This window comes from Halictus rubicundus, chromosome 7 (genome assembly GCF_050948215.1).
Source record: "Halictus rubicundus isolate RS-2024b chromosome 7, iyHalRubi1_principal, whole genome shotgun sequence".
NCBI classification, from domain to species: domain Eukaryota; kingdom Metazoa; phylum Arthropoda; class Insecta; order Hymenoptera; family Halictidae; genus Halictus; species Halictus rubicundus.
This window is the reverse complement of record NC_135155.1, coordinates 576,298-603,214: the sequence shown is the minus strand read 5'-3', so window position 1 is coordinate 603,214 and position 26,917 is coordinate 576,298. Positions and strand designations below refer to the sequence as shown.

The following is a 26,917-nucleotide window of genomic DNA, read 5'->3' as shown; positions in this document are numbered from 1 at the left end:
TCGATAGTCACGATGCTAGTATCAAGTAATTAATATGAACAGGAAGGAAAAGTTACGATGTTATCCTCGCTGGGCACTTGACACACTAAAATAACATGTAAGTTCTTAATAAAAAAAAGAAGAAAAAACAGAACTACCCTATTGTAAATTGTAACCTATGTGAAAGCCAAATGGTAACATTCGACCACATACTTTATACTCTATACATATAGAAAACCAGAACAGCAAAGGCATAAACACAGCATAAAACCAAACACAGTCCTAATAGCCTAGAGTCTACAGTAATGCTGTTCAGCAATCATTACGGCGGGCATGGGCACAATGGACACACGCCGATGATGTGGGCACAGGTGAGGGCAAAGTTACGGGCAAATAACGTAATTCGAATTAAACAGGAGTGGAATAAAAGATTGTCATTTGTTTCATGCCAATCCCGACATAATCGCTGTCACTCTCTTCGGTCAATAAAGCCAATACGTTTGATGGATACATGCAAAGTTGCCCGGAAAGCCGTGGTTGGTTGCCTGTCGATTTGTTTGTGCCCGGAGAAGTAAGATACACTGCCTAAGATACACTGTACAAAACATAATAAGCTATCTTAAAAAAAAACGAATATGACAATAAATTTTCTTTAAACTATAGCAACGTAGTTTTTGATAAGAATATTTAATTCAAACTCGATTTCTTGAAAATCGTGATTTTTTAATTCTGTTATTCTTCCGGCAAATGTGCAATGATACATATGGTATATATGTATACTACATATAATATTTCCTGACACATACATATGGTATGTATGTGTACTACATATAATATTTTCTTCAATTGATAATTTACTTGTAGTTTAGACTTATAATATAATTAGTTTAATTATCATTGATTTTTGCGTGCTGAAAATTAATACTTCTTTATTTCGTTTTAACAGATATTTTTCAGATCGGGAACCCTGGAACGTCTAGAAGCTCAAAGAGACGAGAAACTAACTGGTCACATTATTCTTTTGCAAGCAAGATGCAGAGGGTACTTGGCACGTCGTAAACTCAACACGTTGAAAGTATGTCATGACATCTACATTTTTTTGAAAGTTCACCTACATCTGCATGCTTATACAGTATGTTCACCTCATTTGTTCCGTACGGTTTCTACATGATTTAGATTTCCATTATTATATACGCTCATATCCCATACATATACACATAAAACGCAGTTTTCATAATCTGCATTTACTCATTTAATTGACAGGAAATTGATTTCCTGATGTATGTACATGTATAATTGGTGATCATTTAAGTATTCCACTTCAAAGATTTTTAATTCATCAACGTCCTGAATTCTATGTAAGTACATAGATATGTATGTGACCGTATGTACGAAAATACAGTCACTGACATAATTGATGGCACATCAAATCAAAATAACTTCTTTATAAGTGGACCAAACAACTTCAGTTTTTCTACCAAAACAGCACGATTAGTTTATTAGGCGATAAAAATGAAAATTTTGAAAAAATTGCATTTAGTCGGAATCACGAAAAAAATAGTATAAGTTGCTTTAGTATAAGTTTACTATTTAATTTATACCCGTAACGTAAATTTAACAAATGTGTTTTGTAGATTCATATAAGCTATTGTATATATACCTTAGGGTGGATCTTATTTTTTTAGCAAAAAATTTGTTTAGTCTCATCCTCCAGAATTGTGACACTTGTTGGGAAAATGATTTGGAAAAAATTTGGGATCGATTGGATCATGGGAAACTCAAGCGCATCAAATTCGATAGTTTTGAATTTTTAAATCTTGACGTAAATATACGTTATGATATATCGTCGAACTTGTTTTCTTCCTCTTTAAGGATACATACATGGCACAAACAAAAAACAGCACGCATAGAAAAAACAATCACGACCTTGACAAAAAATTGTTTCCCCTGTCGCTATATTCACTTCCTTCTATACTACAACTTTTATTTGAAGAGTTTTTTCATATGTGCATAAGAACAATGTACAAAAGAAAAACAGTTCTAAGATCGAAAAAAGAAGTTATTATGGATATTATGTAAATTATGAAAAGAGGTGACATCAAACTATTTCGTACCAGATTTTCTGACGGGCTAGTCAGTAGGTCCCAACAGATTTTAGGAATTTAAGGTATCATGTAAGTTTTTAAATTATGTATATACAAATTTCGTAAGCGTTTCGTCCCATATCTGCGTGTGGACGTTCAGTAAGACCAAGCACATCCTGCCCTAGACGCGACTCTGTCCTAGAATCGATCCCAAATTTTTTTCGAATCATTTTCTCAACAAGTGTCAAAATTCGGGGGGGGGGGGGAGAGGGTGAAATCAAAAGAATCTTGCAAAATAATTTTTGTCAAGTATAGCTAAGGTCCACCCTAATATACATGCTAAAAGTTTCATTAAAATTGGTTAATTGGTTTATGAATTGATGTAAACAATTAAAAATGGTAGAAATTCGCGAATAACAGAATAAAAAGGCAGAAAATATTCTGTGTTACGTCTCGCGGGTCGCGAACGTGGTTTTAAAAGGATCGCGGATCCCAACGCGGAATAAAGACGTAAGCTGTACTGACTTTGGGTCCTCGCGGCGCGTACGTCCGTCGTATGACTCGGGGATTCGCGCGTCGCGGTTAACGGCCCTCACCTACGCTGCTCGGTTACAACCCTATTGTTGGCGCTGAGCGCTGACCTTGGCGTACAACCGTTTCCTCGGGTCTCGCTCAGGTATTTTGGAGACGTCGTGGTTGGAAGGTAAAATAGTGATAGGGGTCAATTTATACTCTCGGTTGTTTACGACGGCCGCCCTTTTCATCTGCACCGGAACCCTGGCTTCCTCTCGGGTTGCACGCGGCTGCGATCGGGACGGTCCCGTGACGATCCTTACCTTCGCGGGATGCGCGGTCTCGCGGATGATGAACGGAACCGAGCGGACACCGATGTACGGACTAAACCGGTAGTTAGAGACGTCTGTCTCGTACTCGCGGGCAAGGCGTCTCAGCTGGTATTTCCGTCCAGCACGACGCGGCATGAAGTGCTTTCAATTAACAATTTACGGGGAGAGCGGACAGCAGAGATTCATGCGAGAACCTTCCGTTCACGTACCGAGACTGCCTGGTGGGCTCGGACGCACGTGTAAGGGAAGGATTCGATTCTTAATACGCGAGGTTCCGTCACTGCGCCGAGACTGCCTGGTGGGCTCAGACGCACAGCGAGGGAATTTATAGTAATAATTAGTAAAGTAATGATTCACGCTGCACTTCACTCCGCGTGGGACTGGATTAGGAATGATCAAGACTCGTTTAATGATTAACACTAATTTAATAATCGAAAGGATAACACAAAATACAAATTACTTAACCGAAGTGAACTAAGATATAATATGAAATAGAAATTAACCTCGGAATAGTAAGAACTAGAATCGCTTGAAAATAGAAACGCGTGAATGGAAGACGAGGTTGAAATCGCCAGGTGTTGGTGCGACTCAGGGGCGATCAAGAGCGAGCTTCCGTTTTTCTAGGGGCTGCACGGACCTCCTTCGCTCGGGGTCCGTGTGGGGGGAGCGTGACGCAACCGGGTATCGCGGTGGGGCTCGCTAGCACCCGGTGACGTACTGCCAAGCGTCTTGGCGCGCTCGCGGATGGAAATGATGGGAATGTCTACGGATGACAATAGCAATAACTTATAATTAACTTATCTTCTACCTTAACCTATGATGCGTCGCGGGTGACGTCATCAACAACACGTCGGTCGTCCGACGTGACAGCTGATAATCGTGAATTTAGAAATGTAATTTCTAATTAACGAATTTGGTTTCGAACAACCTTTCTACAAAATATCTTTTCGTATTGTTCATATTTTACAAAATTTCTAACATATCCGGAACGTTTCTTTTTATTGTAGTCTTTAGAGTTTGTACTACACTTATTCAAAAATGATAAATATAGTAATGTTTACGATTTATTACGGTGTTAGAGAAGTTTTTTTGACCATCTTGTTTTATCTTACCTTGTCTCATATGTAAGAAATGTAAGAAATGTAAGAACGTTAGTTAAATGATAATAAAAGAACATAAATAAACTTGCATTGCACTTTAACGATTAATTTCACTGTGCCTCGTTTTTGTTGTTTCATTAGCACGGATAGCGTAAACTTATGCTTTACATAGATTATTGCTTCTCAGACGATAATATAAGATTATTTTAGTACGTTAGTAATAATTAATGCAATAATTAATTAAGATTAATATTAACAAACATTTGCATTCCTCTTATTAGTACTTGATAACAAAGATTTCACCGATTAGTGGTATTACTTTAAAAACTGTATACATATGCGATATTTTTTAGTGTTTTCTTCCTTGTTCGGTCCTTACAAAAGTTTCACCATAATACTGGAACTTATTTTTTCCGAAATACTTTGTTACGTATGGAGACGTTCTCCACGTTTATTTCGATTAGAATTTCTAATCTCTTTTCTGGGAACGAAAAGCGTCCCAACAGGCCCCTTTTATTGACGAAAGATACGGTATGCCTTGTTTATATCAAAATCTCTAGACACTCCCTTCTGGCATGCGTTAATCAATATTCTAATAGGAAATAGCCCGGATAACCTTCATTAACCCCTTTCAACGAAAATCTAACTGAGGCCTGCTTTTCATTAGAAGTGACAAAAAATGTGACTGTGACCCTACGTGACATTAAATCTTAAACAGAGTACCCCTTTCATTTTCAAGGTATATAAACCCGTTCAGTTTCATCCTCTTTGGTTCAGTTGAGAAGCGGTTCAGTCGAGATTCAGACGCGGTTCAGTACTCGTGCAGTCATGTCGCGTCAATTCTAGTGAGATCGGGTTAAAGTCCCTTTCGAATCAATTCGTAACCTTATAGATTCCGTTAGTTCGGTATATATTCTATTTGGCATTCAACAATCGCTATCTAACCCCGCATTGCCAGTGCGTCAACACCGTGCATCATAGGTAACAATTTCTCAAATTGTACACTTACTACATTCACTCGCGACACAAACAACAACATTTGTAATTATCTTAAATCAGAATATATTTGTCTTGTTTGTTAACTCGCGTAATCTACAACCCTTAATTATTGCCTAATATCCTAATCTAATAATTAAACGTTCCCACATGATACAATCTTACCGCTCGGATTGTATCAATTAAATTATATATAAGTTACGAGGCTTACTAACCTTAAATTCAAATCAACGAAGATTTCTCCAACCTAGTGGCTCCCCGATTTCGCATTGGGTTCTTCCGTATCCTAGCAGCTCCCTGGTTTCGCATCAGGTGCGTTTGTGAGTTATCCACCTTCCTTTCAAATCGGGTTCGCCGCGTGTCTCTCCTAGTGACTCCCCGATTTCGCATTGGGTGCGTTCGCGAAGTTTCATCCTCCTAGTAGCTCCTCGGTTTCGCATCAGGTGCGTCTGCGTTTGACTCCAACCTCCCAGAGGTTCCCCGATCCCACATCAGGTGCGTCCTCGACGTCAACTATCCTAGCGGCTCCCCGATTTCGCATTGGGTGCGTCCGCGTACCTAACTAACAAATTGAAACCATATTCCTGGGGTAACAACCCCTCGCCAGCCTCTCGCGTTGCTCGCAGCCCTGGCTCGTAACAACTTGTTCCTCTTATTCTCAATTACTAACCAGCCCACATAGAAAAAGTTGTAAAAAGCAACATTTAAAATTTTCTCTAGGATTTTGACCAATTGCAATCTATTAAGAAAAATAGTCTTTTTAAAAGCCTATATAATATATGTAATATAGAATAACCCCTCGCATACTGCATATATGATCTTATATATGAATTTTAAAGTATTAAAAAGTAAATGAGACGAAGTATTTTAAAATGCTACGCATGTAGCTTTTATCGATACCATCGTTGTTCATATTTGAGAGTGTCGTAGCAAAAATGAAGAATATCAATTATAAACTTCTCTACTTCTATTCATTTTATCCCCTTAAATAAGTTTTATAAGAATCTAGTTAAAAATCTAGCTACAAATTTATTGTATAGAACGTATTCATCGCTCAAAATTCCCGAAAGTATTATAGGTACGAAAAAAAAACGTACATGAAAGTTCACGTATAGCGGGAGGACATGCATATGGATATACAGGGTGGTCCTTTTAAGTAAGGCCACCTAAATATCTCATCAGGTTATTGCGATGCAAACAATATTTGTTATGTAATGTGCATGGCGTCAATGGACCAAATATTTGGCAAGAATATTTTTTTCGAAGGTCATTTTTTCGGAGCTATCAAGGTCATTGGTGTTTTTTTATATACAACTACATTTTTTTTATTGCATCGTGTAACTGATCGAAAAATACATTCAGATGTGTATAATAACCTTGAAATGACCTCGATCGTGTGTGTATGTGTGTGTTCGCGCGCGCGCGAGCCATCCTACGACTCCAGTACGACCAATCCATCGATTTGGAAATTTTAAATCCATTTGTTTGACAAGGCATAGAATGAGTCGCACAATCGTCATGCTAATACCACATTCTTAAGCGGATATCTAGTGGTACATCATGTACAAGCATTTGTAGCTCACTTTGCAAGAATGTTGCACACTTTTCTCCATTCAAAGTACTTACCGTTTATGAAATAAGGACCAATTATTTGATTATTTAAAATGCCACGCCAGATGTTTACACACGACGGTTTTTGTTTATTCACTGATCTTAGCCAGTGTGGATTGTCAATTGACCAATAACGCATCAGTAAATGCTACTCTTTCAAAAAATGATTCGTCATTTTCGTATTACTGCAAACCCGACAGAGAAAAATTCATTCTATATACTTGATGTAACGATAAATGATAGGGATGAAATTTTTCACGCACAAGTTATCTTAAACTTATCTACAATAGTTATTTTGCTTCTTTCGTTCCTAACAGTTCTGGTTTTTACACGTTTTTTCACAACAGTACCAGTTTCACGGAAATTACTGATCACCTTTGCATAACTTGTGTCGCGAACCGTGCTCAGATTTCAAAAAATTTCGAGATCGAGTGTTCGCGAGTGACCCTTTGTGCGCTCCTGTTGTGTTGCCTTCCCCTTCGGGGGTCGTGCCCCCCCCCCCCCTATAATTGCTACCTTGTCGTGGTGTAGGGGCACGACTGCGCAGTCGCCAAAGGCAATTACAGCTTACTCAGAGTGATTTACGCCCACTTTCTGATTTTTTGATCTTGATACCCCAGTCGCGTTCTCGTTGTCTTTCTGAGCTAATCGAAAGACTCATATTTTCCGCGCGTCGGAGTTCGCTACGAGATACGCGAAAATGACGAGATTGACCACACTTCTCTACGACCGCGACTCCTCCGAGGAAAACTTCCGAATCTTTTCCTGACGGGAAACTACCAAAATGCTCAAAGTGACGAGACGAGACGCGTGTCGTTCTCTCGCGAAAATGACCGAACCAATTCGCGAAACCAATTAGAAAGGACCACTGTGTGGACTTACCGTTTTCGCCATTTCCTAAGGGGGTGCTCGCCTAGGTCCGCGGTGCGGCGGGAGTGAAGTCGGAACGGAACACTGTAACTCCGCCGCGATACGATAACAATAATTGCATCGCGACGAAAGCTATCACGACAGTTATCCTTTGGTAGAAGGTAATGCGATAAGAGGGTTCTCGTTACCCCTACTCTAGGTCTTAGTCCCGACTTTTCCTAATGGGGCGCGACGCACGCAAAATCCTAGAACGCAGGACCGTGCCCTCGATTGGTCCTTATTTTATTACGTTTTTATTAGCTCGCTTTCTTGTCTGTCTATCTGTGATTGAAGTTGTTTGGGAGTCATATGAAGCCCGAAGCCGTCTTTTTAGTAAACCCCATAGATTCTCTATGGGTTTCTCTCTGTGCAGGCCAATCCAGAACTGGAAATTTATTTGTACTGAGCCAATTTTTTACACTTTTAGCAGTGTGCTTAGGGTCTCTGTCATGCATGAAATTTACTTGTAAATATCCTTGTACACGTATTGATTCATGATGCCATTAATTCGGTGCAGTGATCCAACTCCAAATGATGTTAGACACCCCCAGAACATTAGAGATCCACCTCCATGCTTTGACGTTTGTTTTACCATCCAGCACCAAGACATGCCATCTGATCAAATTCTGTTAATTTTGCTCTCGTCGGACCAAATAACCCGTTCCCAGTCAGTAGTTGTCCAGTTTCGATATTTTTCAGCAAATTCCAAACGAAGTTTAATATTTTGTTTCGATAACATTGGCTTCTTTTTTTTCTTAATGCATCTAAACTCACCTCGTTTGAGGGTTCTTCGTGCTGTCCACTGACTTATTTGTATATTGGTGTCTTCTTTTAATAATTTTGCAGCCATATTGGCACTTGAAGCTTTACCAGATGAGACAAACCGTATAATCCTTCGTTTATCCTGCGGTGATAATTTCTTTGGTCTTCCTCCAATATTTAATAATATAGCTTTACAGTATTTTTTTCTTATTCTCTGCACTGTCGATTGACTAACACTGCAATTTTTCGTCGTCTTACGCGTTGAAAAACCGTTATTCAAAAGAGAAATTACCTTTTTTTAACAATTTGGAGCAACTGATTTCATATTTATTCTTACTTCACTTGCGTGCTTTTCCGTTCGACTAACTGCGAAGAACTGACAATGAGTGTTAAGATGTAGAATATTTTGTAAACATACATACCAAAGTGCTAGATGTAAACATACTACTAGAACATTCCACATTAGGTACACATTTTTTCTACGGACCGATGCAAAACCGAGTAAATCTATTTTGTTCGTCATTGCTAAACTAGGAGACATTAGTTATTGAAAAAATGTCTTTAGTTACTTCTATGTTGTTCGTTACACGATTTAAAGATCAGGTTCTGCGAATTGACGAGAAATATGGAAATTTAGAACAATTTAGTAGACAAATATCAGCTTTGCATAACAATTGCAATAATAATTCTGATGAAAATGTTCCTCAGAATAAAATATCTATGTTAGGATTATAGTTTTATTTCTACGCAGTTTGTACAGAAGTCAGTACACAAAGATTACGTGGTTAATCGTACGCAGGTATAATTACTGGTCTAAATCGCTCGGTTGGAAAACGTGATCGCTGGTTTACTATACAAGATAGAAGGAAGGAAAATTCGATAGAGAGATCGATATATATATCACGAACACGGAGCGCGACGCATGCGCGGTGTATGCTCGATCAGTCGACGGTGCGCGCGTAATTGAAAATAACCAATTCTAACAATCTAAAACTGGTATGTTCTTTTTTTTTATTTTTATGTTATAAGTACAATTTTTCTTAATTAATTGCAATAATTTGTATTACTGATTAGATGGAAGAAAATCAGGATCACTAGATTTTTTTTATAAGACGTTGGGCAACCCGGAAATTGAAACATGTAATTTTGATACACGCAAACATCGGAAAGGCGTATTATCACGCCAAATTAATATTTGAGATTGGTGGGAATAGCTGCAACGCAAGTAACCAGTGAGCGATTGTTTTCGGTCGCTGTCAATAGAGTGACAGCAACACGTACCAGATTGTTGCCTGAACATGTACAGAAGTTGTGTTTTTTACATGCCAATCTAAAATAAAAATATATAACTATATCTAAAACTTTTTGCGCTAAACTTTCTCTTTGTGCTTAGACATTAGTTTTCCCTACGCATTTACATTATTTATAGTACTAAACGCTTGGTAATACATATACTATACAAAAATTTATACATATGCTAGAGTCTGCTACCGTACCTATACATTAATTAAACCAAAGTATAAAGGATAGTATTGCGAAAGAGTTGGGTACAGCTCGCCGCTCATAATCTCCAAAAAAAGTTTAATAATCTAAAAAAATAAATACACTACACAATATATCCCTTCAGACCATGCAACTTCTGTATACAAAACTCATTCGTGCAACGCATACTTTAGAAGTTATATAGGTGTGCAAGTTGCGTGAACTACCCTATATATCACAGCCAGGTTCTCGTGGTGTTGCCATTTTTACCTTCCGCATGGCTAGTACTACAGTAGGCTGTGCCACTACTTATTAATAGCAATAAAATGTTTCTTACATTCATAATTCTGTCATGGAAACATTATTAATCGATTGCAAACAGTTTGCTGATGGAAACAAGACTCAACACGTCAGTAATCAGATAAGTTTGACAGTGCCAGTATTGAAACGATTCCTTCGAAATTCATCAACGAATTTTATTTGTTGGTTTCAGACATACCCTTTGATTTGCAGCGTCATGTATTTCACTATCTGACCGTTCCATTTCGATAGAGTCTGCTACCGTACCAGAGCATTTTCTACAGAGTCGGTAATTCAAAACCTTAGGCAGAAAAATGCATTGCATGCAATATTTGTACGTGTATCTGTAAACTAAAGAGTTCCTTATAAAATTGTCTCAATAACTACATCCAGCAGAGTACCAATAGTGAAACCCAATGACATTTCCATTTATTGTAAAGAGTTACTCATTGCAAAACGTGTAAAATAAAAATGTATTTGTTTACACAATTGTTTAAGTATTAAAAACATATGTTTAAACATATGTTTAAATAATAAAAATTGATTTGGGTAATTATGCATAAATGGTTCCTGCTCATCGATTTTGATAAAATTTAAATATGTTGTAAAACTCAACATTCTGATCAACTTTTTCCTACACATGTAACCACCGCTCAACCTTAGTTTCTGAGATATACGCGAAAAACTGCAGCTACCACTACATTGAATTTTTCCTATACGTACACGTCCGTGGCGCTTGTATGTATCATCATGGTACGACCACTCGTCAACGTTTTCGTACTAGCGGACTCTCGATGTTTACAGCTCGAAGTGAGAACGAATTCTGATCTAAGAATAGTAGGAATAGTAGGAGGAAAGACCCTAGGGTAGGAGAGTTGTAGGAGAGGAAAAGTGAAAGTTAGTGATGAAACAAGGGATGGTCGCTGGCGTGGATGTCTGGTTTTCGTCTATGTCAAGGATGGGCTGAAGTTTTGTAGGAATACGGTTGTAATGAGAGAACAGGAAAAAAGGAAGAGAGAGAAGAGAGTATAAAGGACGGTTGGGTTTTATGAGCGGAAGGAACCCTGCGTTTAGAAACTACCAAAGCCGGTACAAAATCGGTCGACGATGGAACTCGCTGTAATGTGTTGTACATATAGCACCCTATTGTTACCCCTTGCACTACTTTCACGAGTCTGACTCGTGATGAAAATTTTGGGCCAAACATGAATATCACGAGCCAAATTCGTGGTCTTAATCTCGGGCCAAGTATCCAGGTTCATTTGAATTTCCAAAGAGCTCCATCGCGTGAAGTAAATACGAGCGGGACTATGTAACACATTGTCAGTCGTAAGGTGTCGTGTTTCAAATTATGCCACTTGAGCTGCGCCGCTCGGCTCCGTCCGCGATCATTCCGGCGACCAAGTTTGGCACGGCTTTTTCAGAGTTTCGGCGTAGTGCAAGAGGTTAAGCGTGTTTATTGGGTTGAGCATTTGCCGTTGGAAGCTGCCGGAGTCGGTTGCCGAGTGCTCGCGCGTGTACTTACATTGTAGCGCGGCCGAGACGTTTGATCGGCCGCGACAGTTGGGATCGGTTTCCATTAGGCGCGGCCGAAACGTTTGAGCGGCCGCGACAAACAAAATCGGCTTCTTTGTAATGCCTACACGTGGACGCAGTCACTCTGCGGAGTGGGGAAAATGGGAGGCAAAGCCCTCGATGGCCCTCGATGGGGCGGCAGATTTGGTTTAGCTCTCGAGCGATCAAGAGTGTCTCCGCAGAGTGAATCTATCAGAGTAACTCGACAACTCGACATCTCGACAAAATGAAGCGTCACAATGTTCGCGATACGACATATATATACAGGGTGATCCACGCAATTGTTTTAAGTCATAACTCCGTTATTATTGCATTTACGAAAAAATGATAAAGGAGAAAGATAAATGGTTCGAAGAGCACTACATCTGTAGGCCTTTAAATTTTTTTTAGATGCAGCAGTGCATGTGCAATTAACAATTGCATCATTTCTTTAAATAGAAATGCATATTTTTTTGCACATATCGATTCTTCCGTTCATTCTACGTAAAAAATGATTAGGGTACCATGGCAAAAAAATTATTAGATCTCGAGATATTTTCAAAAAATGTCTTTATTGAAGAAGATGCTCAAACGCTTCTCCATTACATTCTAAACATTTCTGATAACGTAAGAAACGTTACGACACGTTTTACGTATTAGTAAAATACATTTTCTTGTATTTAGTGAAATACAGCTACACTTTTTGAAAATCTTAGTTTTCGTACTCGAGTTACGATACGTGAATTGCTACTGAATGATGAAATGCTTACTCATACAAATCGGTTTCTGTTATGATAACAATGTCGAAGGGGCGTTTACGTTTACAACATAGTCATGAAGTGTTTGAGTATCTTCTTCAATAAAGACATTTTTTGAAAATATCTCGAGATCTAATAATTTTTTTGCCATGGTACCCTAATCATTTTTTACGTAGAATGAACGGAAGAATCGATCTGTGCAAAAAAATATGCATTTCTATTTAAAGAAATGATGCAATTGTTAATTGCACATGCACTGCTGCATCTAAAAAAAAATGTAAAGGCCTACAGATGTAGTGCTCTTCGAACCATTTATCTTTCTCCTTTATCACTTTTTCGTAAATGCAATAATAACGGAGTTATGACTTAAAACAATTGCGTGGATCACCCTGTATACAGTAGTTTTTGAGAGGAAAATGTGTGTGGCGGCCCGTGCAAAGAGCACGCCGACGAACCGCCAATAAACACTGTAAACGCGGCGGCGACCGTCCTCGGAAAGCCGCAAAGAAACACGTGAAGATCGGCTCCGGGGGCGGTCGCCATCTGTTAAACAATTGACTGACGCGAGGGAGAGGTGGTCAGTCAAAGGTATGCGATCGACACTCGATCCATCGCGAACGACGGTCCACCGACCAATAAAGACGTATACCTGCGAACACGGCCTCGATCATTACACCCGACACCCACATGTGGAAGGGAGTGGAAAAGGTTTGTTGTGGAAAGGGATGACTTGGAAGAGACAAAGTCTAAAGGGTTTGTTCGGTCGTAATGATTCAAGTGTTCTGGCCGACGTGTCTATTGTTTGATTATCGTGATGCGTTGGCGTTTATCTAAGGCCTAGGGTTATCGGGTATACAACACATACGCACGCTTGGACGTGCACGTATAGGCAAGAATCAATGCAGTACATAGTAGCTGCAGTTTTTCGTGAATATCTCATAAATTAAGACTGAGATGTGGTTATATCTATAGGAAAAAGTTGTTCAGAATATTCAGTTTTACAACATATTTAAATTTTATCAAAATCGGTGAGGAGCAACCTTTTAATTTGAATAATTAACCTTTTATTTGAATAATATTGCTGTGATTCATTGTAAGTAAGTATAATAGTAATATGAAACATACATAACTGTTCTAGTAGCATTTATGGTTGCCATTCTGTTGGGCCTTCGTTGTAGTATTGGTTGACTAACCGTTACAAATGTAGCCGTTTATGCAGGTGGGCCGACGTAGGGCCAACATCACTAAAATACGTACGGCCAGCTGGGCCCGCCAACATGTTATTTTAATCTTTTCTTTTACCGTTGTTTTTATAGCATAGCATAAATAATATATAAACAATGTATTTCTACGGTAAAAATTGGAAAAAAATGAAAAAAATATTCATACTCACGTCGGACTTGAACCCGGACCGCCTGCGTAGTAAGTCGATACGCTACCACTGGACATACAGATCTGTCTTGAGAATAGATGCTATGATATAGGCTATTTCATACGTCAAAAATTTATGTCAAAATATCTAAAAAACGAAGGCCCATTCTGAAGAAACCCAAAAGGGTTTTGTTATACTGCGTGAGCACTGCCCGTGCCTTCCCCTTGGAAAATGAAACAATTAAAGAAATAAATAAATTCCAAGACTGCAGCACACAATAGAACTTTAGTGGGCCAACTATTGCGCGACAGTAACAAATTGAGAGTATATCTCCATAAATAAGAAAACAAAAAATCAATTTGGAATATAATAACTAACAAGTTTTTAGTTGTAGCAACATTTCTGACGTCTGTAAGAAAACATTTAAATGTTGGCAGATTTTCGTTGGGCCAATGTAGTATTATCGTCGTAAATTTCACATTAATTAACCAACTATAATAACTGCTGTTGGCAAACTGACATGATTTTTCGTCGTAGGCCCGATGTTGGGGATTTGTAAACAAAACCACTAACCATATCCTAAGTAACTCCCAACCGTTGACCAACCATAAATGCTAATAGGGTGTAGTCTCTCGTGTCCAGGAGCGTATATAATATAGTAAACACGGTGGACTGGGTTAGGTCCACGTGTACACATTTTCGATAGAAAAATAATGCGTACGAATGTATATTCTACGTGTTTATGTGTATTTTTTCCGAGAAAAAATGGTGTTCCCTGCAAATGTAAAACAAGGATTTAACATTTCGTGTTTATCGGTAGATCATTTCTTATTGCTTGCAAACTTGATAAACACGATGCATTTTTTCAGTTACAAGATCTTGCGGTTAGATGCATACAGAGAAACGTTAGGAAATGGATGTCTGTTCGAGAATGGCCATGGTGGAGATTATACGTAAAAGTTGCACCTTTATTGAACGTTCACCGAACAGAAGATCAGCTAAAGGAAAAGACGGTAAGAATTCGACTGTGTTTATTTTTATACTTAACCCATTACTAATTAACACGTAAAGAAATTATAAGCAAGTATAGGGTGTAAAGAAGTAATAGTCATCAATTCTAGGGATGAATCCGCACCTCAGGGTCGGTAGACATTTGTAAAACAAACTTGTCGCAAGATTGTTTATAATAATGAAAATTTTTCTTGAAAATTTGTTCTTACATCAATACCTTCTACTCATCGAGAAGAGAAAAAGTTTGAACGGAACCAAATGTCGCAAACATATAGTTACAGAGCTATTGAGAAATCGAAACTTAAAGTGTCTTGGTACCTGATACGGCCTTAGCGTCGACCGTCCCTTTTTCTCTTTTCAATGAGTAGAAGGTATTGATGTAAGAAACATATTTCACAACAATTTTCTTTGTTATAAACAATTTTGCGACATGTTTCTTTTATAAATGTCCATCGATTTGAAAGTGTATATTCACCTCCAGAATGTATGATCATTAGTTTCTTTACAGCCTGTACGAAGCTGAACAGAATAAAAAAGAAAGGGTATAGCCGGATAAGATAGTAAAAAATGCCCTTGGATCAAATTTAAAGGCTAACAGCTCATTCAATAGGTCATCAAGAAGAACCATATTGCGTAAAATTTTAACCCTATATCTCGACCGGGACGGTAGATATGGAGTAAAACGGAAAAGATTAGTTTTTGGCTTATTTTCCCCATTTAGTCATATGCAGAAATGCTAAAAAAAAAATCCAACAGATGTCCAATACCCAGATACATATAATGTAATTAATTCAGATTTTTAAGTAGAACATTCTGGTTGTTAAAAATCAGAAATTGCAAAGAACATTGGAAAAATGCAAATTTGGCATTGAAGTTTAAGGGCGACATCATTTATATTTTTACAGTATCAGTATAGAGCAGTGATGGGCACGTATACCTGCCGCAGGCAAAAGGCTTCGACCACCAACGTCTCTTTCGTGCAACGCGCACTTTCGCTGCGCAGCGGTGCATCTTGCCTCCGTTTCTCCCCTCGTACGTCCTGCCATAGCTCACCCATGCGCGGCTTATGCTGTCTATCCACATCCACGAGGCATCGCTGCGCAGCGAAGATGCGCGCTGCACGAACGAGACGTTGGTGAAGGAAGCAGGTAGCTGAGGGGTCCCTACGGCTACCAGAAAGACAGCGTATGGGAAAGAAAAAGACGCGGAGAATCGAAACTTTCGTGAAAAATTAAAGACCAGCGTGAGCTCAGGCCTTTAAATGAAAAACTAAACTTTCTTATTATTAATTATTTTTTTTATGAGACTTTAACCAACATATTCATGGAATTTTTCTACGGAAAATGATACCAAACGCGATATAATTCTGATCATACACTAATTTTCTATTAATGCAATTGTAATGGGAAGTAACTTTCATCGTTCACTACACAAATAAATACCATCGGAATTATATCATATTTGGTATCATTTTCATTAGAAAAACGCCACGAATATGTTGGTGAAAGTCCCACAAAAAATTAATGAAAAATAAAGAAGTTTTCTTATTGGATTAGTAGCGGTGTCCTGGTCTCACACTGATATACCAGACCCGTGTTATGTTCACATTCCTCGGCGGTGGCGGTAGTAGGGATATTTCGACGTCGATTAACTTAGAAGTCTAGGCAACGTATAACCCTTTTTCACTGGAGTTCATTCAAGACATATAAAAAAATGATACGTATATTTTCTTTGGTATGTACATGCTTTATTTAAATTGTTAATTAATTACATGTTTAATATGTTGAAAGATGAATATATGTAATTTATATCATTATCTGGTGCATTATTTATATAATATATTGGTTGATCTGTATCTACTAAAAATAATAACACTTTTATTAATAAATAAATGCGTACAATGTTGCAACTATGTAACTTCATTCTGCTTATGCAATAAATAACATATTTATAACTATTTTTTATTAATATCGTTGTCTTGCCCAATCTCCACTACGTCTATACGCGAAAAAACTTCGTTATGAACTATTGAGAGAGGTACAATGCAAACATATAGGTCTACTGTCCACGTATCGAGAACAATTGGTAGGGGTACTTCATTTCTTGGAAAAATATTCCCCTATACCCCGTATAGCAAACTATTGAGAGAGAGAGAGAGTCCTGTACTGCGTGCTTTTTGGTCGTGGTCCGCACCCAGTTATTACTTTAAAAGCTTACTATACATGATACCGTACTTAAACTTCAATGCGAAATCTACATTTTCTCGATATTCTTTGAAGTTTTTGATCTTTTACAACCGAAATGTTCTGCTTAAAAATTTGAATTAATTACGGTATACATTTGGGTATTTCACATGTGTTAGATGTTTTTCAAAATTTTTGCAAACGACTAAAAAGGAAAAATAGGATAAAAAACCAATCTTTCCCTTTTTACCCTATACCAACCGCCCCAGTCGTGATATAGGGTTAAAATTTTACACAATATAATTTTTCTTGATTCTCTATCGAATGGTCCGTTAGCCTTTAAATTTGGTACAAGGGCCATTTTGACCACCGACTATACACTTTGGTTCAAGGGCATTTTTTACCATCTTAAGGTGGAATTTTCTAGGCGCGTTACGATGGTGCGTTTTGCGATCCTCGGGTCTCTTATACTCCATTCGTTAAACTTCATTAGAAGCGATAGCAAGCGTCTACGTCTGTTCGCCATGCGTCTGGACTCGTGTGTCCGAACGTATTTTTATGGTGGTCGTAGGTCATAGGTCCCTTCTCTTTTCTCTTCCGTTCTTTAATACGTCGTTAACTATTCAGCGAAGAGGTTGTATGTAGAGAAAGAAGAATCACTTAGAAGTGAAGAAAAATGCAACATATTAATAGAAAACCATTTACTGAATGATAGAAAAACATTTAGAGAATTTTTTCGATTCAATAAAGAATAAGTGGATTTTGTTTTGTGCCTTGTTGGCAATAATGTAAATAAACCTACATCTGGGAGAGTAAAATATCCCATTTCACCAAAGGACAAATTGCTCCTACCAGGTGGATGGGTGATACTCTGTTAGCGTTCGAGTGGTAATTTGTGTTTTGGAAAACCAGCCTATCAACGGAAAACTATTACTTAGGATTTGTCAAAGAGCGCCCTGTCCATGAAGTATTGAATGGAGTTTACGACACGATCGGCTGAACCGCTATTTTTGAGGAGTTCAGTACATGCGACATTTTTAGTCTCCTTGTAATTAGCACCGGAGTCAGGCCTCTGGAAATTGTGAACGTGTGCGCTTGTAGCGTCTAGTTTTCAACTCAGTAAAGGTTATTAGCGTGTCATAAACCTTCAGAAACAACACAGGACACTGGTAGGTTCCCTAGGTACGCGACCACCACCGAACTCATTGCATCTTGAAAACACTTTCTTCGGGTTAGTTTCGAGCCCCCAGCCGTGTGTACTAGACTCTTCGAGAATAGCGGATTTTTCCGCCGGCTAATATATTTTACAACTTAATTAATAACATGCATATCTACTACAAGGGATATTGATATTTTCCAAGCCTGCCGATGAATGGGTTACCCTGAGATCGTCGACAACTCATTTCACCGACACTGTTTTCATCGACACGATTTGACCGACATTAACTTTCGTGGACAGTATGTTTTCATCGACATGGTCAGATAGCCGACAAATATTTTCATCTACACGGTTTGACCGACACTATGTTTTCATTGACACGGTCAAATCGTCAACAAATGTTTTCATCGACAGTCTATATTTAGCGACAGAATTAAGTTCATTCGGTCCACTGATATAATCCGCTGCATTTCAAATTACATAAGTCTTGGCTCAAAAAATGTTTAACTTATAATCCTCATACAGGGTGTGGGCTTGGGGGGCGACGCGCCTTCACTACCGGGAAAGTAAGGGTTCAACTTGAAAAACACTGTCTACGCTCGGTGGTCTGCTATGGAAAAGGGGATGTCATATTTTTGTATATTTTTTAGGCCATTATCTAGATCTAGAATATGGAATCGAAAAAATAATAAGAATAGGTCTGGGTCAGATTTGAAATTGTGGCTGTCGATAAAGTACACATGATATAGTGTCAATGAAAACATAGTGTCGGTCAAACCGTGTAGATGAAAATATTTGTCGGCTATCTGACCATGTCGATGAAAACATACTGTCCACGAAAGTTAATGTCGGTCAAATCGTGTCGATGAAAACAGTGTCGGTGAAATGAGTTGTCGACGATCTCAGGGTAACCCCGATGAATAGGGGTCGATCAGTCGGTGCACTTACTGTTCGGGATTCAAACAAAGAATCCATGAAGCCGAGTCGACGAGAACCACGCAAAGTCCTGGATAGTTCGCGATCGGGCACACAATTCTACATGGAATAGTATGGGGCGTTCTATGCGGCGGGAGGGGTTCACACAATAAAGTCTGTCGATCGTTACAGCCGATTGCGGTTTACAATTCCGTACGCGGCAGATGTTCGGCACGCCCGCGATTTTCCTCCCGTATAAAACTTTTTCGCGTCGAACCCGGCGGCGAGCGGGTTTTTCTTATTTTTCTCCTGACCGTTGTAGTCAGAACGCGTCGGAACGAAGGATGCGGGACGGTCGCGGCGTCCCACCGTGAAGACGTCTCCAAGTTAGCGCTTTTCGATTCTCATAAATTGACGACAACGCGGCCCCCGCAAATCCGCGATTCCGCGTTTATCTCGCAACGTACGACCGTCCAAGGATGATCACGCGAGCTCTGTTGTCCGACCGGATTCGCATTTATCCCGGTAGCGCAATGTCGTCGTGTCGCGACGCGAACGCGGACCCACAAAACGCTACACGAGCCACCACGAAAGTTCACTAATTTACAAGGAAGCCTAGCTGGCACTTCCCAACGGCACCAGCGAGCTGACGGGGGCTAGACGGTAGCAATCCCGACTCAGCTTTCCCTCGGCCCTTCGGCAGCCCTTTCTGATTTTACTTTTGCGAAATTTTCTCATGTGAAAAAAAAGGAAAGACATGCCAAATCGCATCTTACGAACGCGAACGTGTGACAAATGGACTATAAATCGCAAAACGCAGCGTCGTGACGCGCCTAGGGCATCCCACCTTTAGCCGGCTATAACCTTCCATTCGTAATTAATAATCTTCCTGACCAGGAGGAGCTCGAGATTCTCAAAGCGAAGGTCGAGAGATTGGAACTAGAACGCAATCACTTGAAACACGACAATGACATACTGGAAACTAAGGTACGCTAATCAAATGATACTTTTTTATCCTTTACTTTTTAAATTCTTGAATTAGTAATGAGTAAACAGTAAATGTATACAGTCTGAAGTCTACTTGCCAAATGTGCAAGCGAAAATTTCATAGTTGTAAATGAAATTTTTGTTATTAAGTATTCTATCAAAATACATACTGTTCGCTTCAAGATAAAGTTACTCCATCGTATGGTTATTGATACTTCTGCATATATTCTTTTTCCAAAAGATATAAATTATGTAACGATATAAACGGTATGGTAATTATGTAGAATAGAGGCGACCTCCCTGATCTCAATGACCTTGGAATATGTTGTCAAGGTCATTTTGAACAACTTGTTCGTATACATTTAGTAGAAAAACTGTTGCTGTTGCCACTACTACAATGAATCGTGCGTATATCTAAGCGTCCGTGTGTGGGCGGCGATGCGCCAGCGTGGAATCTGAAATTACAATGATCGATAGATTAAGGTTTGGATTATAGATACAGTGGCTCAAAGTAAAACTTGAACACTTGGAGGTTCCCTGCGTTTTGCGAACAAGCACTACCAGTGTCAGCAATTCTCCAAGTTTCAGTTTCAGGTTCATTTTCGGAGTTCTGTACGAGACATCGTAGCGAGCAGACGTGTTTCGTGTTGTGCTATCAGAGTACACAAGCTTTAGACCGCGAGTGTTTACAAGTGTCTATAGAGTGAAATACGAGGGTCATTCAATAAGTAAAGAGACAAATGGCTATAGCTCAAAAACGGTTTATTTCAATCTTTCAAAATTAAGGCTATTTTTCAACATAATCACCCCCCACAGTTATGCACTTGTCCCATCTTTCTTGCAGCTTCCTAATTCCCTTGGCTAAGAATTCTTTCGATTTACCCTGAAGCCACTTTAGCACCGCTTCCTTAACTTCCTCATTGTTAGCAAATCTTTTTCCACGTAGGGCGTCTTTGAGTGGTCCAAACAGGTAAAAATCAGATGGGGCGAGGTCGGGACTGTAGGCAGGATGAGGTAAGACCTCCCAACCCAATTCTTGAAACTTATCACGGGTCAGCTGGGCTGTATGAGGGCGGGCGTTATCGTGCTGAAGAATGACTCCTTTTGACAAGAGTCCACGGCGTTTGCTCCTGATAGCTGGTCTAACTTGAACTTCCTCAGCTATCATTTCAACAGTAATTCTTCTGTTATCACGAATAAGTCCGTCAATCCTCGATTCCAACGAGGGACCAGAAACTTCCACTGGACGTCCACATCGGGGTTCATCACCTACACTTGTTCGGCCACTTTTAAACCGATCAACCCACTTGTAAAAATTCGCACGGTTCATACAACTTTTACCGTACTGTATCAACATTCTAGAAAAAATTTCACTTGGTTTTACACCTTCTGCGACTAAAAATCTAATGACTGAGCGCTGCTCTTCTAAGGTGCAATCTTCTGGGGGTGTCCCACTTGGACTCCGACCGATTGGACACGTCCCGATTGGACTGTCCCGATTGGACGCGTTCCTTTTGGACGCCGTGCCGATTCGACTCGTGCCGTTTGGACGCCGTAGCGGTTGCATTCATGGCGTTTCGACGCCGTAAATATTATAATCATTGCTTTTCGAAGTCTACATATGGTGATATTATATTGTGAAATATATGGTTAAATATGATTTGGAATCTGTTAAATTTGGATCTGAATTTTTATTTTTGTGGTTAGGGTTAGGGTTAGGGTTAGGGTTAGGGTTAGGGTTAGGGTTAGGAAACGTCACGAATCCAACCGCCACGGCGTCCAAACGGTACGAGTTCAATCGGCACGGAGTCCAAAAGGAACCCGTCCAATCGGGACAGTCCAATCGGGACGTGTCCAATCGGTCGGAGTCCAACTGGGCATTACCCCAATCTTCTAGTGGACTTGCCATGGTGAATTGAAAATTTTGAGGTTATGTTGACATAAAATGATGAAACAGCTGATCAGAGCATATCCCAAGGTTGCCAACTAACACCCCTGAAAAGATTGTACACATTCATTGAATAGTTTTAAAATTATAGAATTTGTCTCTTTGCTTATTGAATGACCCTCGTAGTTTCTTCAGAGGTATCAATCTTAAGTTTCGGACTGCAATCGCAGTCTGAAAAATTCAAGTCGGTATCATGGCTTCTGACAACAGGGGTCATAACAATACCGAAAACCTAAGTGCAACGCAAACATCCGTAATGCAAACCTACGCTAAAGTAACATCACACAGTATACAACCAAATAAGGACCAGGCAATAATAATGGACTCAATCGAAGGCATTACCAATGACGACTATGGAGATGGATTAGAAAACATAATGGATATAAGTAACGTCAAGTTTATGCCAAAAATCTCAGGAGGTGGAGTTTGTGCTTTTCTATCCAGTAGATCATTAGTAGAAAACCTAATAAATAAATCAGTACAAATTAAGAACCATCTTTTAACGATTAGACCTTTAATGGAAAAAGATTATAGAGTTGTCATCTCAAATGTAAGTCCGATCATACCACACGAACTTTTAGTTGACATGTTAAAAAGCAAAGAGATAAGGTTAGCTTCCCAAATGAATTATGTTAGAGCTGGATTAAACAGACCTGGTCGATCACATATTCTTTCATTTCGTCGTCAAATCTATATCAAAGAAGAAGATGAGCATCTTCTTCCTAACTCGTTGTAAATAACCTACGACAATTCATCATACTGGATATACATGAGCACGGACTCAACGTGCTGCTTCTTATGTAAACAGAATGGGCATGTGGCAAAGTCATGCCCAAAACAATTCCAGGAAAGGCCAACGTCTATTGAACCGACGCGTACTGTCAATGAAGACAATAATTGCAATACACCGGGTGTTCTCTCAAGTACACAGGACATAAGTAACCAGAAAAAAGGTATTAAAAGACCTGTTTCTTCATCCGTGCCATCTGAGGGCCTTTATGAAGACCAGTTTCCCAAGATTAACGAAAATGCAGTCCAACCTTCTGACGAAAGAAGCACACCCACACTCCCTCCCCTTCCAACGACGAATACCGACAAATTCAAGAAACCGCTCACGAAAAAAACAAAAACGACAGGGAGAGACACCTTAGAAAACGGTACCAAGGACTTAGATGAAATTCTTTCGCCAATTAAAGACATCTTGGACCATTCTCCTGACCTTTTTGTTCTGAACTACACCCAATTCAAAATGTTTCTGATAAAGTCTCGAGGACATCCAAACTCGCTAGTAAAGACATACATAAATGGCTTAATCGATATGATCGACATAGTTCAACCACATATCGAGGATCGAAGCCTAAAATCAAGATGCACAAGGATCAAAAAGAAACTACTATTACAAAGTATGTCTGACTCTGAACAGGACTCTGACCAATCTCGTTCATCTGATAAATTATAAAATTACGTTTATCACCTGTAATAAGAAGAACATACAATTAAACTCAACTCTCATCATAATGATTTGAAGATAACGTTTTGGATTCCGAGAAGCATCTTAAGAAGAAAAGAAGAACTTTCCAATATCCTCATCAATTTGGACATCTTTATATGTGTGGAATCTTGGCTGTCAGAAATAACACATTCGGACAGAAATTTTCACTTTGCCGGGTTCAAGACCTTCAGGAAAGATCGTCTGCACTCCAGAGGGGGTGGTATTCTTATCCTGATTCGTAACAATTTAGCTTTCATTGAACTTCAAAATTTGGTGTGTCCTGATCAATCTGTAGAACTAACTGGTATAAGAATTACTAATATAATCCCCGCTACAGACATATTTGTATGTTATAGAGCTCCACATTCAACACTCTCACAATCTCAGTGGCATGAAATATTCACCCAGGTAGATAAAAGTCAATATGCAATATTGATGGGCGACTTTAACGCGCACCATATTAGTTGGAATTGCAAAAACAATGATACTGTAACGGTACACGCCTCGTTGCGGGAAGCGCTGCGAGGCGTGCGAGCCCTCCCCGGATTGGCTCAGCGGCCAGGGTTCGTTGGGGAGGGAGGACAAGGTGACTAAATGAGGAACGCTCAATTAACGTGAAAAGAAATAGTACTTTTATTCTTAATTCCGGTCGTCCGGATTCCCCGTTGGTCCGGCGACGGGTTCACGGCGGGAGCCTGTCTCTCGGCCGGTCTGGTTACAAAAAAAACAAAAGATATCGTGAGCGTGGGCGCCTGGTAATGACGCGAATCGAAAGAATACCTAAATCTAACGCAATTATTTCCTAGTAACGCGAGCTTAACCTAATCTGTACGCGGAGCGTCGGTATCTCCGGTACTGGTACCGGTATCGATGGTCCGGAGTGCCGCGGCGGGCGCCGTCCGTCGGTGGACGGCGGCAGAAAACGGAGTAGTTCTCGGTACGGTGCGCGGTACGGTGACGCGGAGAACGCGGGGCGAGCCGGGCTCGCTTAGTGTCGGTGTGCGAGAGAGGTACGGCGCGGCGATCGGGTGTTCTCGGCGCGGGCCCGAATCCTCACGATTCCCGTTGGCTCGGTCGCCTCGGCGAGGTGATCGGAGATGGCCGCGGTCCAGCTCGTGGTGGTGAATCGGCGACGTTTTCCTACGTCAACTGGGCGCGCGGGGCGCGGAGAGGATTCGCGGGATCCGCGGAACGCTCCGTTCGTCGTCCCCGTGCGGCCGCGACTCGAGTTCGTAGGCGCAGACGTAAACCTCGTGCTTACGACTCGAAACCGGCGCGGTCGCGCGTCCCCGGTGGTACACCGTGAGGCGAGCTCCACACGCTGCTGCGGTCGGTTGGAGACTAGACTCCTGGAGCGCGACGCGGAATCTCCGGTTAGGAACGCGGGATGCGGGACGGGTCCGAGAAGTGGGGATGACGGTCCGAAGTGTCGAAACGACGGTGCTCTGAAAAGGGCAGGCCGTCGATCGACTGCCTCCCAGAACCTTGCCCGCGGTCTCGGTTTTGGCGTATGGGACGTAGACCCACGTATGCCTCGGCCGATCCCGGCGCTTCGGCGTGTTCGTCCGGTAGTATACCGAGGCTCGCACGATTCTGCCCGGCTGCGAGAGGACCTGGGCTCGGGTGTTCGCCCGAGAGCTGCTCCAGACCAACTCCGCTCTCGGGTGGTTTCGCCGCGATGTTTATAGCCCGAGCGCGGACCTCGTGTGCTCGTTCGCGAATCTTCGGCACACGTCGATTGGTCCGCGCCCGGGCCGGATTCGCGGATTGGCGCGCGGCTGGGTCTCGTCGCTGATTGGCGCGGGCCTGGTCGGAAACTATACGGCAACGAGCCGTACGTGTCTCGTTGCAATACTAATGGCGAAAGACTTCTTAATAGTTATAATAAATCTGATTTATTTCTTCATAATACAAAAACTATTACCTATGTTCAATTTCATAATGATATTAAGTCCAATTTAGATCTTATATTCTCATCAGCAAACATAGCTTATAAGATTAATGTAGAAGTAAATGACGAAACTTGGGGCTCTGATCACTACCCTTTATTTATAACATTATCCATTAAAAAAAGTATTTATCACAAGAAATCCTTTAGATTGAAATCATTAAGGACAAATTGGGACGAAGTATGTATTTACTTAGAAGAAAATTACGATCGATTGTTAGCAACAGAGTATGACCTTGCATCAGCAAGTGCAAAATATACTATATTTACAAATATACTAACAAAAGCTATAACAACAAACACTCCAAAAAAAAAAGAATTGTCGATGACAAAGTTCATCGAAATCCGGTACCATGGTGGGATTCGGAATGCGACAAGGTTAAAAGGCTTAGAAAAGCTGCCTTTAAAAAATGGCAATTCACTAAAAGTTGTAATGATTACATAGAATATAAAAAATTTTCGGCTATGGCCAGGAAAACTTTCAAAAAAAAAGAAGAAAGACAATTTTCGAGACTTTGCTAAAAGCATCATCAATTTCCACACCAGCAAAAAATATGTTTGGAACCGCAGTAAAATTTTAAAGAACAAATGGATTAAAGTAACACCTTGTCACACTCCTGAAAATCACCAGTCCGAAACCAAAATTAGGGAAGCTCTAGACAAAATTAGTCCATCATGGGTCCCTGATGATCCAGACAGACTTCCCACTTGTAAGGACAACCAATTTCTGAACTCTGAATTTGACTTTGCTGAATTCAACACTGCTCTCAGAAAAAGAAAAACTCGTTCAGCTCCAGGCACAGACGGTTTAGATTATGAAATCCTTCAGAAGCTACCAATCAAATACAAATTAATTCTTCTCGACATATATAACGAAATGTTTTCTACAGCCAGCTTTCCAGCACAATGGAAAGAATCATGTATTCATTTTATAAGAAAATCCGATGGCAAAGGTGTTAGACCTATATCTTTGACTTCCTGCTTATGCAAGCTTTTCGAATCAATGGTAAAGCATAGATTGGATTGGTGGGTTGAGCGGAATAACATTCTTCCCAAATCTCAAACGGGATTTCGCCAAGGACAATCCACTGCAGACAATTTGACCAACATTACCCTGAGCATTGAAGAATCCGTTAACAATAAAAAGAATCTTTTAGCCACATTTCTAGACGTCAGCAGTGCATTTGATAACGTCAATACAAACATTCTTTTACAAAAATTGGCAATGATTGGCTGTCCATTAAATATTATTAAATTTGTTAAATCCATAACTTTTGAAAGGATAATATATACAGATCTCACAGGCGACCAGGCTAGAAAAGTTTTTAAGGGTGTTCCTCAAGGCGGAGTCCTCAGTCCACTTTTATACAATATATACATTTCTAACATTGCTGATAACTTACCCAAGAGCGTCATAGTATCTCAATTTGCAGATGATATAGCAATTTATTGCAACAGATCCTCAGTCAGCAATAGTAAAAGACTATTAGAAAAAGCAATTTCGCATATTGACATCAACTTA

General features: G+C 40.1%; 1 protein-coding gene across 3 annotated transcripts in view; it reads left to right on the top strand.

The window, feature by feature from the left end:
* LOC143355910 (unconventional myosin-XVIIIa) overlaps window positions 1-26,917 on the top strand; it is a 378,931-nt gene that overhangs the window by 246,254 nt on the left and 105,760 nt on the right. For all 3 annotated transcript variants that reach the window (XM_076791094.1, XM_076791093.1, XM_076791095.1), the window contains 3 exons: window positions 926-1,054; window positions 14,622-14,765; window positions 19,918-20,007. In XM_076791094.1, the coding sequence (XP_076647209.1) occupies window positions 926-1,054; window positions 14,622-14,765; window positions 19,918-20,007 (363 nt within the window). The remainder of the gene's footprint in view (window positions 1-925; window positions 1,055-14,621; window positions 14,766-19,917; window positions 20,008-26,917) is intronic.